Below are 21501 nucleotides of genomic sequence, written 5' to 3' on the forward strand. Positions count from 1 at the left end.
TTGGCAGTACCAAAATCTCATGTGCTCTGCTGGAGAGATTTCAGCTGCATCTGAAGCAGAACCAAATGTCTTGGACCGGGAAGGGAGGTAGGGATCAAAGAGTCCATCTGGGCAAGGAGGACTGGAAAGAAGAGTGTGCCCAGGGAAAAGAGGACTGCGCTGGGGAAGTCTGTCCACAGGGAAGGCAATGCAGATGAAAGATTCAGGAGGCTAAGACTGTGTCTACACTGGGGTTTCAATTACTGATGTAGCTGTGCTAGTGCAAACTCCCAGTGTAGACACAATTTACACCCATGCAGATCCCTAGTGTGGACACAATTTACACCTCTGTAGATGCAATTTACTCCCTTGCAAATACCATTGTTACCAGTGCAGCTGGCCCTGGTTGAGTGTGATAGGAGGTATCTGTGCGAAAGGGAGTGAGTGGTGAGGAAGCTCTGATGGAGCGTGAGCAGGGGTGAGTGGATGCCATCCAGCTGGGCAATTATTTTATGGAGTCCTCAGAAGTCCAAAGTTATGTGTGTTTGTTAAGCGCCGTAACGCTGAGTTTATTTAATGTGGTTTTAACAGCCGCACGCTTTTATAAATCAAAATAATTAAAAATAATAAATTTGAAGGTTAAACAACAGCTTGCGCTCTGGCAGAGAGGAGAGGAGGGCGTCTGAGCTGGGTCTAGGAGGGAGGGAGGGGAAGGATGGGGGGGTGTCGTGTGGCTAGCTGGGTCATTGTCATACCACTCTGGGGGGAAAGGGGCCTAGATGGGGGGTGAATAATGGTTGCAGAGACCTGAGCTTCTGCATGACAGTGCCCGTCACACCAGCCTGGGGCCCAGGGGCAGCTTTCTGTGGCCCAGCCGGCGCCCCCTCGTGGCACCATTGATGCATACGCATTGAGCCCCACGCACTGCACCCTCTCTTCCCCACCATCTGGCTCTTGTCCCCACACCCCCAACCCCACGTTTAAAGCTCTCAGAGACCCCTGGGTTTCCAGCTCTCTCACAGGATTTTCCGGTTATCAATATTCCCTCTATTGCAAGGCATTTCTATTGACGCTGCCATTCGTGGTATTTACACAGAGCTATCAAGTGCCGCCTCCCAGGACCCAGCCCGGCCATTCGGGAAGGAAACAGGTCAGGTCCCCTCACAACTCGGGCTTAGTGCTTGTGAAAGGGGGAACTTTAGGCAGACCTTCCCACACCCCTTTTTTCTCTTTGGTTTACTCCAAAAGATTACCCCAAAGTGACTGGGCAGGCAAGGGCGCGGGGGCGGGTGTGTGTCTCTTTAAATGCTCTTTGTGTCAGCACGATAAGGAATTTGATGGCTTTATCAGAAATACCAAAGCTTTATTTAGCAGGGTGAGGCGAGCGCGCCACTCGGCTCTGCACAATCTGCTGATAAATGGCAAAAAAAAAAAAAAAAAAAAAAAGGGAGTGGGGGAGGAAAGTCTAAACTTTCCTTGATTGCGTTCACGCACAGCTGGGGTTCCCAGGCCCTTGGGCACACTCCCCTTGAGGTCCCAGTGTCACTTCGCTTCTGGATCTGCACCATAGTCACTGCTACCGGGAGAGCTCTTTGAAAAGAGAAAAAGCAAATTGTTCTCCCTCCTCACCTGGCCCTCATTACCTTTCACTCCGCCCCCCTCACACCTCCCTCTTATCTCCTAACCCTCCATCTTCAGGCCCTTCCCCCTCAACTCTTCATACCTGCAAATTACCCCTCTACCTCTCCGGCCTCCAATCCTGCCCCCTCTTAGCCCTTCTCAGCTCTCCCCCCCCCCCCCCCACTCACTCCTTTCTGCCCCTCCCTTTGCCTTTGCCTCTGATCCCTCCCTACCCCAAGCCCCTCTCACCTCCGCCTGCCCCCATTCAGGCTAGGGAGGGAAACGTGACCTGTACCTTGTTATTTAAAGGCCCCAACATCCCTGTTTAATCCCTGGGGTGGCTGGGCCCCAATGAGGCGCCTGGGTTTGCCTGGCTTGTCCCTGTGTCGGGCAGGAGCACTAAGCAGAACCAGCTCTCCCAACAGTCCTTCACCTGACGCCTGCTCCCATGCTCCAGCTCCCTGCACTGGGCGGGTCTCCTCCCCTCTTCTGGAAAGGGGGCTTTTGCAGGGGAGAGCTGGGCTGGGGGGGGCGCAAGTAATACCTGGAAGGGGCAGGGAGAGAGAAGTCCTGGGGAAGGATGCCATTGGCCTGGGGAGCTCTGACTCCCTCCTGATTCCAAAGAGCGGAACTGCCATGGGGGCTGAGCCAGTGAATGCCAGGGGCCGAGAGCCCTAATAGAGAAAACTGGCATAGAGGGAGGGGGAGAAGATGGGTCCAAAAGTGCTGGGGCCTGCAGTTTAGGCTCTGCGCCTGCCCACTGCCTGGTAAGGAGTAGAAGCCTCCAGTGCTGATGAGTTTCTTTGGAGGGAGAGTGTTTTAGACTAGAGTGTCCCATCTGTGTAGAGATGTTGCTAGAACAAACATTGGCATTTAGAACCAGTCCAGAGTATCCCTGACTGCCCCACACTCTGTAACAGACAGGAACCCCCAGCCCAGACACCCTGAACATTGGGACCAGTTGGATTCAGACTGGAACCTGACTATGAAGCATGAAGAGTGAACTGCGGGGTGGGGGATCTGTTCCCCAGGGGAGTTTGTCCCAGTGCCAATGCTGGTGAGGGGCAAGCCTCAGCAGGCAGAGAGACTGGGTTCAGGTGCTAATTTGAGTGAGTTCCCGATCACCCAGAGGGATAGAGACACAACCAGAATCAGGCTGTTGTGCTCAGTGATGCCCTGGGACCCTCCTGCGCTGAACGGAAAAACAAACCACCAAAAGTATCTCGTCACTCCTATCTGCATGTTTATGGTAGGCAGGTGCAGTCTGAGCAAGCTCAGGCAGGGACGGCTCTGTGTTACAAGAAATTTTCATGTTATTACTATTATTATTACTAGGCATTTTGCTTTGTAGATGAATGGAACCATGATTTGGTAGTTAGAGCACAGGACTGGGAGTCAGGGCTCCTGGGTTCTGGGCCGCGCTCTGCTACCAACTCAGTGCAGGCAAGTCAGTTAACCTCTCTGAGCGTCTCTAAAATGGGACTAATAGTGGCTACGGTAATAATAAATACACGGGACTGAAGCAGATCTAGAATTAATGGGCCTGATCCTAAGCAGGAGCAAATTGGCAGAGTTCCATTTAAGTCAGTGGAGTTACACTGACTTACCCCAGTGGAGAGTCTGGCCCTATATTTCTATAGCACTTTGAGATCCTGAGATGGAAGGGGTAGAGGAGGGCCTAATGTGTGTTCTGATTTATGTTTATCATTAATAATTTCCATCTGTTATGCAGGCAATGCAACTGTAACTGTCCTGGCCCCTTCCTGATCTCGCACTTCCTCACTTCTTTCCATTAATTTCTACTCCTCTTTCTCTCGATCCCCCTCTCTCCTCTGCTTACACACACACGCAGACATCAACAGATCATCTTCTCTTGGCTCTCACCCACAGGCCTGTTTGATGTGGTTTCCAGGGGGTTTGAACCAAGTTCCCCATCTCTCCCCCTGTCATCAGGAAGCCTGCTGTGCTCTCTGCATCCACCCAGATCTGTTTAACTCTCTCCTAGGGACGCTCGCCACCTAGCAAGCTGTCTTTTCTGCTGTAGGCCAGACCAAAGAGAAGAGAGAGAGTGCCTGAGTCTGCTCTCAGTTACACCACTCTGCATTGCTGGTGCTGCTCTGTGCAGTTATTCCCAATTTACACTAGTGTATCTAAGAGCAGAATCAGGCCCTGAGGTGGGGGGGGTGAAGAATCAAGGGTGAAAACTTTGTATGCTGAGCATTAGATGTTCGCTTGCTCTTGTTTCAGGATCTCTACTTCCCTAGGTTAGCTCATAAACTGTCATCTTGTTACCTGCCTCTGTTCCTGCCCACAGCAGACTGCTTAGGCCTGCAGAAGGGGGCAGAGCCCTGGGACTCTGGCTGTGGGGTGGCTTATGTCTGCAAACGCCCTCTGGTGAGATTTCCACATCAATGTAGACCAAGTGCAGTCACTGTCCTGGCTGTGGTCACTCATGCTGATGGCTGCTAGGTGGCCTGTAGGAAATGACTAATTTATCTCAGCCCACTTTCTAGTAGGCCCCTCCCAAAAAGCTGCCTCAAATTTAGCACCAACTGGCCCCCTTGTTGGAGGTACCAACAGGGAGGCCTAGGGCTGAATGGGCCATAGAGAGTGTCCCCGGAGCCCTGCCTCCAGAATGGGGTCAAGGCACAATGGCAGGGCAGTGACTGGGCGAAGCTAGCACTGCTGGTACCTAGGCTGTCCGTGGGGGTGGGCTATGCAGAAGCCGTCGGGCCGCCCAGCCTGCATCCCCGGTAGTGAATTTAAAAGAGTGAGCCTCATAAAATGAGCTGTGGGCTGTCTCAGTGCAGGCAGAGGGAGCCAGGGGTGCTGGGACAGTTTAGCTCTCTCCTGAAGCTGGCTAATAAAAATCAGCCCTGATTAGGATTAGTCCAGCTGGCACTCAGCTGGCAGACTGATAATCTAATAAAAATTCCCAGGATTGGTTTACTCTGGGGAGGATTTGCTCTGGACGCGGGAGGAGCAGGATTAGCCCAGCTGTGTTGGGTATCGGAGGGGCAGGGTGGGGAAAGAGGGAGAGGGAGGGGGCAGAAAGGGGTGGGGGAATGAGACAGACAGCAAGAGTGAGTGGAAGTGACAGGGTCAGCCCAGGCCTTTGTCCTACAGCCTGATTAGAGAGTCTGTCCCCAGTTTCTTACACTTCGGGATGTTGTCGGACAAACTGGAGCTTAATTCTGTCAGAGCGTGGGAGAGATTGGAGTTGACGTCCCGGGAACATATTCCTTGCTGTGCGGAAATCCAGTCCCTAATGGGAAAATATAAAATGCCCATCAAAGTCCTGGTTGAGTTGGATGGCCGGGGAGGGCTGAACTCCGGGCTGGTCCCCATCAAAGCTGTCACCCTTCTCCGGCGTGGAAGCATTCAGTGCACAGGGCCTGGCAGGCGGGGGGACTTGGGTGGGGCGGGCATGGCTCCACTTGACGTTGGGAATGAGCTGGCAGGGCTCTGTGGGAGGCCCGTCGGAATCTCCTCCCGCGGCAGAGATGGGAAGCTCCAGAAGCCAGGCTGTCGCTCTTTTAACTGGAGCTATCGTCTCCCAGGCGTTGAGTGATGTGGCAGCAGCAGCAGCCAGGATACGAGAGTGAGAACTCAGCAGGAAATATCCCATTCCCCAGAGGGATCCCAGATCTGTGCAGAGCAGCTCTCTAGCATCTGTGAAGGGGAAGGCTGCCCTCAGCTGTGAGCTGCAGGTGACTCCGATTGGCTTCCATGGGATTTGGGTAGAACAGGACCCCCATCTGGTAAGGCAGGAGTAAAGGCAGGTTAGGAAATTGCAGTGGGTTTGGGCTCTCACGCTGACTTGCAAGAGCGATGCATCTTTGGCCCGTTGCAGTTTGGACGTATTTCTCCAGCCAGACTCTGTGCACCATCATCCACGTATCCCACTGCGCTGTGTCGCCACTATGTTGGCAGCTTGAAATACACCTATATCACACCAGCAGTAGCCTGGGGAGCTATGAATGTCCCTTGTACGCTGCATGGCTGCTGTCCCGGGGGTTGCGATCCCCCCTCCTATTGCACATTCTTTAAAGACAACAACCTGAAGGCTCACACTTTGCATGCATTGCCTGTGTCATATACAGCCAGGCTGGTGTTTCATTGAGCTGGATTGGAGAGAAACAGCCCCAAACTACTGCCTGACACTGTTCTAGATTGTTGGTCTTCTCTATCCCCCCACCCCTTCCCATACACACATACCCATTATGGATTAGCCTGTCTGCCCCTTCCCTAGGAAGTTCATCACAACATCCCACCCTCCTTGCATGCATGTGATGCCTTTGGGGACATTACACTTGGATGAGGAGGGGGCACAGTGATAGGGGGCCTTTCGGAGCATTACAGGGTGAGCCTTGCCTGGAGTAGGGGTACCAGATCAGCCAATCTAGATGTGTGTAGACACAAGGGGAGGAATAATCCAGGATGTAGACACTCTCCCATAGCCTGAATTCAATGAAGAAATGCCCTGTCCACCTCTACGCTCTAATGATTTTTAAATAGTGGTGACGGTTGTCAATGGGCCTGGACACTGTACCAGCTGAGAGTGCGTCTGTCTGTGGTCCAGAGGGCCTGCAGATTATACCTTGAAGATCCAGGATGTGGCGATTACCTGGAAAGGACCTCCCCTTTCCCTCCCCAAAGCCCCTTAAATGACACAAAAATAAATAAATAACTAAAGCACTGTCCTCTCCCAGGCTTGGGGAGCTGCATTCGTGATTGTCGACTTGATGAAATCCCCCTGGATGTAATGAGCTGATTTTCTGCTGTTAATATTGCATCTGCTGATGAAGAATTCGTTAGGATAATGGAACGAAGCTAAAATATAAATGACTCGCTGTCAAGAAGCAGCTTTTGCTTGTGTTCTCCTGACAGTTCTCTGTGGCAGGGGAGTTGTGGGGGGGAGGGGGCAAGGGGCTGGCCCTGCAAGGACGAGGACACATGTCTGGGTGTGTGCCTTGGGAAGTGACTCAATTGGGAACCTGGGAGCTTGGGGCATATGCCAGTGCTGGGCTGTAGGCCATGTCACTGAGTGGATTGAAGGAGAATCAGATGAATCAAACGCTGCATGAGAAAGGGATCCGCTTATCACTGGTCTTTTATTTGGCAGCGAGCTTATCTGATCAGTATACGGGGCTCCCACAAGTAAACAGCCTGCTAATAAAAGTTGCCTCTTTGGTAACCCTCGGGACTATTACCAGGGGTGATGGAAAACCTTCTTAAAGGAGATTTTTGCATTTTTGTTCCAGGTAATTTTTGTGACTGAAATTTTCATGCTTTGGAAAGTTGCCAATTCCACCCCCAACAGCCGAAAATAGGAATTTTTGCACATTTTGACATGAAAATGCATCTTCACCAGAATGACTTTTAGAAATGCAAAATTCTTGCTTTCACTAGAGAATAAGAATGTTTTGATGAAAGTGAGCCCGTTGTCACTCAGCAGCATTCTTATGTTTGAGTGGAAAAACTCAAGATTTTTGCTTTCTTTAAAAAAAAAAAAAAAATAGGGCTGTTTTCATGAGTACAGAATAAAACAAAACGTCTAATACAGAGAATTTTTAATTTAATTGTAAATGTTTTTGCTCAGCTTTAGCTAACGTTGATTTGTTTGTCCCTTGAAGGGGTTTTGTGTGTATGTGAGAGAGAGAGAGAGAGTGAAAGGGTTGTTTTTAAAACTTGTGGGAAAAGGACTTAAAAACGTTTTCAGGTATCCTTGCTATCATCATGGACTGTTTAGTGCACTTCATTTCAGCACTAAACTAAACACAGTGTTGTCAACTGTCATGATTTTATCACGAGCCTGGTGATATTTGGTGTTTTTCTTCAAGCCCCACATCCTGGAGTCAAGTGACTACTTGCGAATCTCAGCTTCCCTTAAAGAAAAGAAAGTTTGTAACCCTTGTGTTTCATGAGAAAAAAGACGGAAAGTGTGCCCCCCTGAAGGCCCCAAGCTCAGGAGGTGAATTAAAAGAACCCAGCATTTATTATTATATTTTTTAAAAATTATAATTATAAGCCAGTCTCATAATTTTGGGGACCTGATTCCTGATGCTTGACTGCTTGGAGTTGACAGTACTAAACATGCTGCATTTCATTAGTGCATGGCTTGTCTTGGATGGTTTTAGACACAACAAATCCAGCATCTTGGTAGGAGATTAGACTAGATGACCTTTGTAGTTTTTAAAATGAAACCTCCGTCCTAGAAGACCCTGGCTTGTGCTGTATAAGCGCGCACAGGCTTTACAGCGCACAAGCTGCTCTTCTAGCTAAAAACATTTGTTTGACTCAATCACTCTTTGCAAAAGACCATGGATTTAAATGACCTGGGGTGGGGGAATAGGGAGAAGATGACTCATTAATACAGGTGCTTAAAAATTTTTGCATTAAAACATTTGGCAGAAAAAAACAATCTGTTTTCATCAAAAAATGTTGGGTTTTTGACAAAAATACAGAACCCAGATGTTTTTGCCTTTTTGGCTGCCACCAAAAAAAAAAAAATTCAAAGAAAAACATTAACTGAAATTTTACAAAATCGTTGTTATTAAAATGTTTTTTTTACTCAGGAACTTGAACTAGTTTTGCAAACTAAACAAATTACGTGAGTTTGCCCTGTAATCAGATACCTGGGCCTTTAGACTTCTTAGGTGGTGGGGAGAGGGGAATGAGAGAGAGAGAGAGAATTATGTTTTATAGGCCTAAGTCTGCTATCATTAAATTTAGTAGCAAAATTTCCATTGATGTCAGCGGGGCCGGATCATCAGACCCTACGGCTACCCTTGTACAAGTGTATAAGGTTATGTACATGTGTTTATTGGGAGGCCGTGTGTTAGTGGACATGTGTCCATGTTTGTGTGCAAATGTCAAAGTGCACTCTAGAACTTTTAGTGTATGGTAGCAGGGTTCACATGGAGAGTTAGTGTGTGGCAGGCTAGCATGCTGTAGGTTCACCCCCGTCTTGCTGCACACCAAGTCTGAATGTGGACAGGTGCTTAGCTGCATGTTTGTGAGCGTTGCCCAAGGGGGATATGTCTTGTGTGCAGGTGGCAGTGTTGCCCAGGTGATCGTTTATAACTTCCCTGAGATTGAAGCACGCTCTCGGGTTATTTCACACCCTTCCATCCCCACTAAAGCATTGCCAGGCCATCCCACCCATAGCCTGACATGTACTTTCTTGGTGAACTCTGGAGTCCTCCTTTCCACCTGATCCCGCCCAGTGGTGTGACCAACAATCCGGCAGCAATCTGGTTCCCCTGAGAGGGAAGGAGGAAGAGGGCTCTGAAACTCCAAGTGCCATTATCAGAAAAATGACTTCATGGGATTCCCTCTCCCTGCCTACTGCATCACATGGGCTCAGTTTACTAGTCATATGGTACCGGCCCAACCTGGGCTCTGCAAACCCAGCTGTGCCACTCTGCCTCTCACACCGTCAGCCGCAACAAGGCTCTGCAACGGCAAGTTGTCTGGTGCTTTGAGGCAGGATGTGATCCAGCCTGCTCTCCAGTAGCTGTCTTGGCTGCCCGGGGCTGATGGCAGTTAGTGTCAGTGAAGCCGGCAGGTCTGGCTCAGAGGGGGCATTTCCTTGACCCTTTGCTGACCATAACAAGACTTTATAAAGCCTCCCAGGCTCAGATGGGCCAATCCCAACAGAGATTAGAGCATCAGGTACAGTTGCCAAGTGTCATGTCCAGCCCTCCTTATCCCATGGAGAGTGAGGAATGCTGTAACATCATTGTGTGTGTGTGTGTGTGTGGGGGGGGGGCTAAAAGTGATAATACAGAGATTCCACCCCTCTGCAACCCCCCCACCACACACACACACACAAACCTGTGCCAGGGCAGCAGAAGTTTATGGCAAGCATGGGTCAGACCTTCAGCACATCATGCCAGTGACTTGCCTTGAGAGGCGCAACCCTCTCCTCCATCTTTGTGGACCTTGCCAGCTGTGCAGTGCAAAAAGTGGAAGGGAGGATTCCATACACAATGGCCAGTTTGTTTCCCAGAACTACCACCCCCTCTCTCCCTCCCTCGCCAGCCATACAAGTGAACAGAGGGACTCCTGCCCCTGGGATTTGCGTACTAATGGCTGATTTGCATTGGGGAGGCCAGACTTTCCACCACCCAGGCAAGTTTCCAAGCAGGAGAGCTGGAAGGGAGCTCATGTCTGAGGTTTGATTTGTTTTCTGGCTGTTGGTGTTGGCATTGCCAACTCCAAGGCTCCAAATAGCATGTCAGACCACATGAGATGGGCTTAAAAACCATGAAAGTTTAAGAAGCAATAAATGTTGGGTTCTTTTTTCTTTGCTTGCTGGGTTTTGAGCTTTTAGGGGTCACAGTTTCCAGCTTTTCTCAGCAACCAGGAGGGCTTGACACTGGCTTTTTAAAATAAAAGTAAAGCTGAGATTCTCATGTAACCCCATGACTCCGGGAGCTGGGGATTTTAAAAGGAAACAAATATTGAGAGACTTTCCATAAAATCCCAGGAGTTGGCAGCACTCTGACCCAGTCAGTCTAGATTTGTGTTTGATACAGGCTTGCACAGACAGATGTCAGTGTGAAGCAGATCCAGGAAGCCCTAAGACAAGACAGAGAAAGGGGCCACATTTAGCAGAGCAGAAGTGGCGGGTTGAGACCTGCACACCCCATTGGCCAGCCATGGAGTTCTACAACCCAGCTGCACTCCTCTCTACTATGGCAACGTGGCCCATGGGGACTACCGGTCCTGTTGTGCAGTGCTCCATTTTCGGTAGAGGGGTGGCTGGGAGAAATGGAGAGTGGGATCTGCTGAGGAAACCTGAGAGAAAGGCAGCTAGAAAGAGAGAGAGGAGGTGGGAGTAAAAAAAAGAAAGGGAGGAGAGGGGGTGGGGTGGGAGAAAGCGAGAGAATGGAGTTTGGAGAAGGAGACAAGGCGACGGGTGTGGGGAGGCAGCCAGAGTAGGGAGATGAATGTGCTAACAAAGAGACCAAAAGCAGAATTGATTTCCTCTGGACATTTTCTGAGGAGTTTTTACACCTGCCACTTAAAGCAGAGGACCAGATCCTGAGCAGACATAAATCATCACAGCCCTATTGAAGTCACTAGGGCTATGCTGATTTACACCAGCCCTTCTGTAGTCAGCGGGGCTGTGCCAATTTATATCAGCTTGGGATCTGGCCCCATGGTGGTAAAAAATCTTTATAAGAAACCCAATCATGAAATTCAAATTCAAGCCCCACTTTGCTGACACATTGGCCACTGCGCTTGGCAAGTGCATCCTGTTGGCTTGGGTGGAGTCACTATCTTTGGGCTGGTGCTGTTATCCCCTCCATCTGGGCAGCCAGCTTAAAAAAAACCAGTAACCCTCCAAAACCCCACTTTGTTTGTTTCCTCCAGTCCTGTGCCCAAATCCTCCCAAACTCCCAACAAACCCTCTTGCCTATTCTCATCCAGCCTGTCACCTGGAGTGTGTGGTGTGTGTATGTGTGCAGTTTTCTTTTTCTTGGGGTCCCCTGCCTCATCATTATCTTAATCACTGTTGTGTTAAAAGTTTCATGCTTCCTTTGACCTTTCTTTTTGGCCTGGTTATGCTGTTTAGCTGCTTCTGACACTCATCCCCTGGTGCTATTGCCAAGGAAACCCAGCACATTGGCCTCCCCCACACACACACTTGTCCCTTTCTGTTTTTTTCTTTCCTCTTTTTTTTTCTTTTTTTTTTTTTTTTGTCTTTTAACATGGTTTTCTTAAAAAGTTTTTTAATCAATCAAATTTGAGGCAGAAAATAGGCTTGGTCACGCCTGGTCCTTGGGTCGTGTGACACTCACTCAGGATCCTGACAGCTTCTCAAAAGGGGGACTTGGGACGGAGTGGGGAAGAACAGCATGTTTCTCCAGGAAAGGGCCCGTTTCCATGACGCTGCCCCTCTCCCCCGCCATCCACTGGGCTGACACGGACCCGAGGCTTTTCAAAAGGCCGGAGTTGGGGAGTGTGCGGGGAAGGGGAACAAAACAGAATTGGGATGGAGGTGGCAGTGGGGGGTTGGGGGGGCGTGTTGGCGGCATTGACAGCTGCCCGGGTTCTTTGCAGCACTGACTCGTTGGGGAGCCGGCAGGATCGACAGTAATTTAGTCAGGCTGAGCGGGGCCTGCGAGGGCCCCGTCCAAATCCGCATAATCAGGGGCTTTTCATAAATGTCCCATTTTTCATCCCTCTCTGAGGCATTTGCTCCGGGGGAGCCGGTAACCCCGCCACAGAAGGAGAAAGGGGATAAGACAGAGCTACTGGGTCCTGGTACAATCCGCCTCACGCTGCTTTCCCCTTCCTGCTTGCTTTGCTCACGCTGTGCTTTCCTCCTCCTCGCTCTGTATCTGTCCAACTGCCTACAGCCGAGGGCCCTGCTGCCCTTCGCCCAAGCCATACCCGCTCCTCCCAGAGTCTCACTGACTGCACTGTGGCTGTCTAGGCAGTCAAGGGCTGCTTCGTGCCAGGAAGGGCATGGGGCGGCAGCGTCCAGCTGCTGTGTGTCTATCCATGGGCTTCCACAGGGTGATGCCAGCTTACACCAGCCAAGTACCTGGCCCTCTGTTTATCCTGCTATCTCTGACAAACTGTCTAATCTGATCTATCCCAACCCATCATGGTAGCGCTCCCCACTTCCCTTTGCTTTCTGTTTTGCCCTCAGTCAGTAACAGCGCTAGCTCCCCCCTCCCAACACCACATCCCTGCGCTGCTAATTCCATTGACCCACCCGGAACTGAGTGCTAGATATATCAGGGTCCACCCTGTCACTTCTCGTTTATTGTCTGCCTCCCCCAAAGTCTCTCTTTTCCCCCACTTTCTTTGCCATCATCTTTCTTTCCTCCCTACCCTTTCCATCTCTCCTTTCCTTCTCTTGACTTTATAATGAATGATTAGTTTTAATTGGTTTGCTTAGGCAACCTGACAGCAAATTAGCAGGAGCCAGGCCATGGCAACCCATCGCTAAGTTGGGGGTCTGCTGTGTTTTGCAGATGGCAGGTAGGGGGGTTAGAAGAAGAGAGTCCCCTCCCGGACTCCCCCTTTATGCTTGTCCCTTTCCCTTCCACTCCTGTTATGCTTGACCAGTGTGGTGGGGCTTTTGTAATATGTGTTTTGTAGTCAGTGTCTATGGCCTTTCCTTGATGTCATCGATGCAAAGAGCCAGGATTGATTGTGTGGGATGATGATTATCTTTGCTCTTGTTCGTTCCATGCTATCCCTTTTGTGGATCTAGGCCCTGGAGAGATGGCCAGGGGTCACCTAGATAACCGAGGCATCAGCCAGTCATGTCCCAGCTCCTCACGGCAGACTTTTCTCCCTTCCCTTCCTGTTAGCTGTTGCTGGGCCAAGCTCGCCTCCACTCAACGGGTTTCAGCAAAGAAAAAGGGGAGGGAGAGGATTGGGATTTCCCAGCTCCCCCTTTTATGGGTGTGCTTGTTGCGTGCCATCTGGAGATTCTTTGGGACAGTGAGGGAGCATCTTCTCCCCAGAGGGCAGGTGGGGGTTTGTGTGTGGACAAGAGACTGGGCGAGGGGTCTCTGCTGTTTTATGTCATTGCAATAATTTCCCCTCTCTCTCTCATGAGAAAGAAACTGCCAGAGAGAGGGGAAGGAGAGGAGTGGGGAGAACAAGCCCAGGAAGAGAGCTCTTTCTAGTTACAGAGACTGTGGGCTGAAGGATGGGACATCTTGTTTTGGGGGCAGGTCATGAGCTGTTTTTGCTGCTGGCTAGCTAGGTTTGGAGCACAGGGCTCTGCTCTTTGCAGGAGGCTGCGGGGGATTGGGAACTGGCTAACAAGTCTGATGGGTGTAGCTGCCGCTGCCATGGGGGAAACAGGAAGACAAAATGTGTTTCCCTTCCGTATCTTCCCGTTCAGCCTATTTGTTTTTCTCTGACAAAGCCAGGATCAATAGGAGGAGTGGGGAACTGGATGTAATTATCCAGAGTCAGAGCCAGAGCTTCAGGCTGGAGGTCTGATGGAGTCTTCTCTTCCTGCTAGGCCCCAGCTTGCTCTCTCTGCCATGCCTAGCTCCTCACCTCACCTTGCCAGCCTCTTCCACTGCTCCAATGGGCTATGGCAGAAAAGGGGACTGTTGTCCCATGCTGCTCTCTGGCCCTGTTGCGGCTGGGCTGGACCTCCTCCATGCACTTGGAGGCTGGGCCAGGTGCTCATCCCAGTGCTTGGGGTTGGGCTGGGCTCAATGCTTTTGGGGGCTGGGCTCTCCTCCTAGCACCTGTCCATCCTAGTGCTGCTGGGCTGGGCGCCTGTCCTGATGGTGGGGGGCTGGGCTGGGCTGCTCTCTTTATCTTCCTTGGTTTTTATTCTAAATCATCTTTTTAGCAGATGATGAGATCACCACCCGTGCCCCTAGACCAGGTTTAACTCTCCTTGGCTGGAGCAGTTGCATGGCTTTCTTGTGTGCTCAAACGCTTCTGTGTGTTTATTGAGGGGTATAGATATAGTGTGTCAGGCTGGAGAGAGCCCAGGACACTACTTCTTGCTAATTAATCCTGGACTTTCTCAGTTGTCCCTCTTCACAGTTCCTCAGTGCATTCCCTCCCTCAGACCCGGTAAGCTGCACTAGCTCAAGGTTTATATCTGAGCATGTTTTTCATGGCCCTCAGGAGCATCTGTGGAACTGAAAACAGAGGAGAGCTGATGTCTTCATGCTATTTCCATCATGCGGGAACTGGGTCCCCTGCTGCATGGAAAACACAAACCAGTACAAAGTCTAGAGCCTGCGGATCAGCTGGTACAATTCAATGCGGATGCGGCCGTGACTGTTGTGGCAAATGCCATGATGTGTCACCTTGCCACGGCCTGGCCCCTACCCCTCCAAGTACCCGTTTGAATACATTTCTGTTGGTTTTAGAGCTCGCAAAAGTGAGAGAGGCTATTAAGTCAAGTGTGGACAGGTGCAGTGCAGGTTCCTGCCAGTGCATCTCCATTTGGACTTCCAGCACCTATTGTTCCTCCAGTACGGCTAGTCCCTCAGCACCTCTGGCTCAGCTCTTGCTCTCCTAGCCCTGCATTCCCGCACAATCCAGCCATTGCACCTCCATCCTGACCTTCAGCCCCCTCTGCTAGTCCAGTGCGAGACTCCTCACACTGCTTTGCTAGCCCTCTTACATCCTGAGCTTTTATCCCAGCCTTGGGCATCTCCAAAGCAAGGACTCTCTGTTCATTAGGAGATTTCTTTTCTTTTTTGTGAGTGATGTGGACAAGTGTCTACTAGAGGCTGGGTTGAGACCTCCCAACTCATCTCACTTGTGGCCTCAGCTGGCTCATTCTCACTGAGGTATCCCTGCAGCACACAAATATCCATGGGGAGAATATTTGTTTTGAATAGATGGAGAAAGCAAATGTCTGGTGCAGAGCTGCTGGAACAAGTTGTATAGTGGGGGTGCTGAGAGCTATTGAACCAAACTGTAAAACCTATTTATGATGGAAACTTCAAGCCAGGGGGTGTGGCAGTACCCCCAGCACCCCTAGTTCCAGCACCTATGGTCTGGTGAGCCATAAGTTCCCTTCTGCCTCTTCTGACGTGTGCTGCTGTCTGCTGGTATTTTAAGCCATTTTGGGTTTTGTCATCTTTGTCCAGCCTCTTTGCAGCTCTAGTGGTGACAAGTCCTGTACATCCGTGAGCCAGAAGAATGGGGACTGGATAGCTTGCGGGTTGGGAATGGGCTACAGAGTCTTTCGCTCCATCAGGACTGGTTCAAATCCAGCCCAAGCTCAGCACCATCTGACAGCCATTCATTGGGCTGTGCAGAGGACTAACCACGCCTCATCTTTCCTCCACAAGTACTCGATCCAGTCCAGACACGTGTCCGCATTCCAGAACTCACGGCTGGGCTTGCTGCTAAGCTGGCCCACTTGTTGGCTGTCTCAGCAGAGAGCTCAAGGGCTGAGTGGACCGTGGAAACTGAACTCCACTTTCTGTGTGTGGGGGGAAGCTCTCGGCGGGGGCGAGGGGGGGGGAGAGAGTTTGCTCTGCCTCTTACCAAGCTGTAACTTGCCTTTAGAGTTGTTGTTGTTGTTTTAGATTGCAGTAGTACCCAAAGATGCCAGGCACTGTACACCCCTATAGGAATGCACAGTCCCTGCCCCAGTGAGCAGACTCTGTAATGATCACAATAGCTCTTTGCACTAAAATAGCCCCTTCCAGCCTAGGATCACCAACCACTTCACCAAGGTGGGTGGTGCTAGTGTGGGGAAAAGGACTCATCTTAAAGGAACCCAGGCAATGCAGCGTGGGAGTGGAACCCCTGGAGTCCTGACCTGCTCAGAGCCTACCACCAACCACTGTGCCACCCGCAAGTGAGACCCCAAAGTCTGCAAAGTTTTGCAGCACGCTGCCTCCTGCCATGCCCGCTGGTTTGCTCAGCTGCTGACAGGAGACCTTCCCCCGCAGCCTGCCCCTCAAACATACACAATCCGCCTGCCTGGCTCAGCCAGTGTGCTGTTCCTTTAAGATGAGTGCGCCGTGGGAATTGCGCGCCAGTGCCAGCTTTCATTCCAAGCGCCTCTCCCGCTGCCCCCTTCGGAAAGTTTCCTGCCCAATTGTTATGTGCGATCCGATCTGAAAGTTGCTCTCTAAGCTTCTTGTCACATTTTGACTTAATGAAGTGCAACTGGAGTGGGAATTGGGGTTCATCACGCCAGTCTCACTGCGCTCCCTTGTTGTCAGAAAACAGGGGCGGTTGGGGACTGTAATGCAACGCTGCAAGTCGTTATCATTCCGGTCAGTCTGTTTAACACAAAATTAAACAAAGAACTAATTAGTGCCTCATGAATTAATAAATGTGCAGTTGCCGGGTAGGAAGGGGAGGAAGGAAAAAAGGTTGTTGAAAGAAAGATACTGAAAAAGTCGAATTAGGATGTTGTGTCAAGGGAAAGGGGGAGAAAAAGAATCGGAGTCCACTTTGGCAAAGAGTTTGGGATTCATTGGTTTTCCCGGCACATGCTCCCTCCCTCCTCCCTTCCCCCCCCAACTTGTCCACTCCAGAGCGGAGCTGCGCAGCCGGGCGTGGGGGAAGAGGGATGTCCGACTTGCTCCATGATGAGCCCTGTAAGCCGGTTCTGGGATCCAGAGGCTGGTAGCCAGGGATAAATATTTATAGAGAGAGGACTTTGCTGCCCAGCTGTGGGAGCTGGTGGAGATGCAGGCTGAAAGCCCCTCCTTCAGAGGGAGACAGACGGGGGGCTGGCGAGTGCTCCCCTCTGCTCACCCAGAAGCTTTGGAGTCACAGATGACAATGTGCCCTGGAGCCCAGCTGCTCTGAAGTGGTTCTAAGCCACCCCCAAGAACTCCCCCTCCCTCCAGCTCTGGCTCCTCACTCTGAGGAAGGCACCAGTCCTGGGACTCTCAAACTACCGCAGAGAGAGGAGGGTGGAGTGGGGAGAGCAGAGGAGAGGGAAAGTTGTGTAGGTGGCGAGGGACAGGACAGGGCAGGCCAAGGAGGCCTGAAGGCCGCACAGGCAGGCCACTTGGAGTGTATTTTATTTGAGAATTTGAGGCTGCTGCAATAACAGTTTTTAATCCCAGATTAAACATGCCCCAGAAGCACCCCCACCCTCTGGTCCTTGCTGCGCCAGACCCCTCCCCATAGCAGCGAATGAGCATAACGGGCTGAGAGATGGGGAGTGGCAGAGCCAGGGGTAGGGGTCCCTGTCAGATCCCCCGCCCAAGTCTGGTGGTGCCCTGCCCCACAGGTGGTGTGCTGCTGAGCAGACTGTGCTCTGGCTGGGAAGTCAGGCAGAGCTGGGGGAGGGAAGAGTCCATCCTTAAGAGGACATGTCAAGTACAATTAGCGTTATCTGTCTAAATATGTACTGGGAACACAGAATACAAGAGGAGGCCTGGCTGGCTTTAATGGAGACATATGCAAGGTCATATTGCCTCATACAATCCCCCAATCTGATTTGGGGATTACACATTCTAAGTAAATTGGCGTTATTCCTCTTGCATCACTGATAAGCCGAGGCCAAAATAAGGGGGGAAAACAATTAAAAACCCAAACCCAACAATTGGCCATACACTGGGTCGGAGGAGGCAGAGCCAGGGAGGCAGGGAGAGTAACAAACAGAGAGCCCAGGGAGGGAGAGTGAGAACAAAAGAGAGAGAACCAAAAGGAGGAAAAAGTGAGCCAGAGGGAGACGGACAGGCCGAGAGGCAGAGGAAGAGGGAGTCCAAGTGGGGAGCTGTCAGTCCCTGCAGCTGCCAGAGAACGCAGCCGTGTTCCCAGCCTCGTTAGTGTGGGGTTTGATTGGGGAGGAAGGAGCCGGAATGGTTATGTATCTTCCTCACATAAGCGGCTCCTTTCACTCCACGTCCATCCATCCATCTGGGATTTCTCATCAGCTCCTTCCCACTCTGGGTCCTGGCCAAAGCCAGGCATCTCTCTCTGGCACAACGTTCGGGAACTGGCAGAGTGTAAGTGACAGGAGGAGGTTGTCTGATTGCGGAGAGCACCGGGACCCCAAAACACAAGCAGCCAATTCCTGCAGGGGTGGCTGGGCATCCCAGAGCTGAGACCCTCTCGCTTCTCCCTTTTGTAATATTCCTGGCGGGGGGACTGGGTCGAGAGAGCATGCTGCCTTGTAAGGGAAGTGCAGTGTGGTCTAGTGATTAGAGCAGGGCTTTGGGAGTCAAGACTCCTGGGTTCTGCCATTAACTCAGCGTGTGATCTCGGTCAGGTCACTTTCATTGTGCAGTCCCTGCAGGCCCAGCTGTAAGTGGGGTAACAGCCACCTCTCCAGGGGCTATGCAGAAAGACTCATCAATGCGTGGGAAGTGCTTTGCCATCCTCAGATGGAAGGGGCTGTATAAACAGCCAAAATCTCCTCATTCCACACAGGCTCCCCGAGCCCTCTGTCACCTTCCCAGTCGCCTTGAGAAGGGACCTTGTATCTGGCTGCTTTCTGAGCTGTCAGCCCTCTCCCCCTGCTCTCCTCCCATGGTGGCTGTTCAGGATAAGCCCCCTCCGGAAGTCTCACGGCACAGCTTTTATGCTCTGTCACATTTTTGGAACATATGGTTTTAAATAATTCAATTTACTTTTCATGTGTTTCGCTGGGACTTCTTATCTTTTTTCCTTGTCCCTTTGCTCCCATTCTCTGCTTTTCCCCAATATCTTAAGCCTGCAGATGAATGGCTAGGGAGCACGGGCCTTGTGACCCCATACTGCATCCCTCGTGGCTAGCATCATGTCTGTATGCCAGGGAGGTCAGAGCTCCTTCAGCAACCGTGACATCACTGCCACAATGCTCCTGAGCCTCTGGGAGAGGCAGGGTCAGGAGGGTGAATGGGAGGAGCATGGTGTTGGGGGTGGAGTCAGATGGATGGGGGTCATGGAAGTGGAAGAGGGGTCAGGGGAGAGTGGGAGGGGCATGGAGATAGAGGAGGGGTCGAGAGAGTGGGAGGGGCATGGAGATGGAGTCAAATGGAGGCCAGCAGGAGGAGACTTATACATGATTTGTAGTGAGCATGTGTGAAAGAAGCAGCAGCAGAAGAAAATCAATTCCTAGAAAATTCTACTTCATAGTTGTTGTACTGTCCCTGTTACCTATCAGTGAAGCAGGGGCCAGCCAAACCCTGCCCTATAGAGGGTGCCCTCTACCCACTTAACTATCTCCATCCCAGCCCTGTAGGCATTACCCCATCCCAGAGCTCCCTAGAGCAGTGGTTCTCAACCAGGGGTACGCAGAGGTCTTCCAAGGGGTACATCAGCTCATCTAGATATTTGCCTAGTTTTACAAAAGGCTGCATAAAAAGCACTAGCGAAGTCAGTACAAACGAAAATTTCATACAGACAGTGACTTGTTTATACGGCTCTATGTACTATAAAGTGAAAAGTAAGTTCAATATTTATATTCCAGTTGATTTATTTTATAATTATATGGTAAAAATGAGAATGTGAGCAATTTTTCAGTAATAGTGTGGTTGTGACACTTTTGTATATTTATAGCTGATTTTGTAAGCAAGTAGCTTTTAAGGTGAAACCTGGGGTACGTGAGACAAATCAGACTCCTGAGAGGGGTACAGTCGTCTGGAAAGGTTGAGGGTCACTGCCCTAGAGCACCAAAGCAGGAGCACTGTGTATCTCCCAAGGTGCACGGCACGCAAGCCTCATTGCAGTGCACCATGTAGCTGAAAGCAAAGCAGGGCTGCTCTGTTGCCAGGCAAATACCAAGGGTCCCACACCTGCCCTTTCTGTAGTTGGGCAGGCCCCTTGCTCTGTCATGCCTCTATATCTGATCTGAGCACCTATTGTGTGTTATGGCTTCCTGGGCCAGGGGCATTAACCATCTTCCTTCTTTCCTCCTCAGGATGAAGTGACTTTACAGCTTCAAAAAAGGCGAGAAACCAGGCCTTGAAATCTCCGAAAGGTAGGAGAGACATCCAGGCTGCAATGGGTATGTCTCCAACCCTCCTGGGTTCTCTTTACCTCTGCATGTCTCTCACATTCCGTGGCCTGGTCTTTGTGGCCTTGTTTGCACTAGGGCTCCCGCTGGGGCTAAAACTGGGGAGGCTGAACTGGCGTTAGCAATAGAGGAAGAGGATAATGGGGAGGGTCTAGCGCGGACATGGCCTGTGTGTGTCTCTAACCCTGTGTCCTTGTCTCTACCTGTCAATCTTTGTTGGTTCCTGATCCTGCCTCACTGTGGGGCCTCTCTTGGTCTTCTCTCTGCCTTCCCTGTCCTTGCTGATGCCAAGGCATGGATGGACACAAGGGCCCTGGCAGAACAGGCTGTGCTACCTCCTCTCCTTAGCCCATGGGCTGGCATGGCAGGAGATGGAAGAGGGCTTTGGTCTCTCTTTGTGTCTCAGACTCCATCTTTAGAAAGTTGGGCTGGACTCAGTTTGACCAGAAGCAAGCTGAGATGGTGATGTCTGTGCTCAGCCCTGACAGGGACATAGACTCATAGCTAGTAAAACAGCAGCATGGCTCTAATGTGGCAGGGGGTGGGTCTGTCTGTGTCCCCCACTGCATCCTGAGCTTCTCCAGACCCTCTTCTCAGGGGTTCTGGGGCTGTCCTGTTACTGCAGTGGGGATTTCATGGTCTTCTGGAGCAAGAGCTGGAAAGGACTTCTGGTCCATGCCTGAGCACTCAGGAAGTTTGACTGTTCCCTACAGCATCTTCTCCAGGGCTTCCCAGTCTAGGAGTCTGTAGGAGGTAGAGACCCTAAGCCCGTGGAAAAGGTTGTTGGGTACCTAATGGCTTTAGGCTCCTTTTAAAATCCCATACTAATTGTCCTGGGTGAGGGGGCCTTTACCCCCTTGGGAGACTGCTCCACAGCCTCCGAGATCTCACTGCAATTCCCAGGATAGGTCTCATCCTCCCTGCCCCATAGTTATGGCCCCTACAGAATCCTGAGCCTCCCTTCTGGGCACTTACACCCATTCCCAGGCTGTTTTCACTACCCTTCCTGAGGCATCGCCAAGATACTGAATCTAGCTCCTCCCATCGGTCCCTCTAGGCTCTCAAGTGGTCTGGCTGTCCTGTGACCTCCCATCACCTGGGCACCATTGCGCTGGTACCAACTTGCTGGTAATGACAGGTCTCTGGAATCACTTGGGGGCGTCAGTGCTTTCTGGAAGTGGGGAGGGGGTATTTGCAGTAATGTATTGGAGTCCCCGGTGGAAGAGGTGCAAAGAGAGCTGTGGGATCAGTGAGTTAGGGGGAGAGGAGGGGTTGTCTTCTCTGGGGAGCACGGGAGCCAGATCTCAAGCTCCAATACTGCACCTGCCCATTCTGTACTGCCTTCCTCCTTAGTGTATGTCTGCCCTGCAATAAATGACCCGTGACAGCCACAGCTGGCTCAAGTGAGCTGCCTTGGGCTCATCGGTGCCGCCAGTGGGATAGCAGCAGTATGACATGGAGAGCAGCCT

General features: G+C 51.1%; 1 protein-coding gene across 3 annotated transcripts in view; it reads left to right on the forward strand.

Moving 5' to 3' along the window:
- Nucleotides 1-21501, forward strand: part of CASZ1 (castor zinc finger 1) — a 270749-nt gene that overhangs the window by 100747 nt on the left and 148501 nt on the right. For 2 of the 3 annotated variants that reach the window (XM_027826756.3, XM_027826753.3), the window contains exon 3: nt 19937-20023. In XM_027826756.3, the coding sequence (XP_027682557.2) occupies nt 20020-20023 (4 nt within the window). In that variant the 5' untranslated portion in view covers nt 19937-20019. The remainder of the gene's footprint in view (nt 1-19936; nt 20024-21501) is intronic. The other variant, XM_027826770.3, reaches the window with a different exon arrangement.

The sequence above is a fragment of the Chelonia mydas genome, chromosome 18, assembly GCF_015237465.2.
Source record: "Chelonia mydas isolate rCheMyd1 chromosome 18, rCheMyd1.pri.v2, whole genome shotgun sequence".
Lineage (NCBI taxonomy): Eukaryota > Metazoa > Chordata > Testudines > Cheloniidae > Chelonia > Chelonia mydas.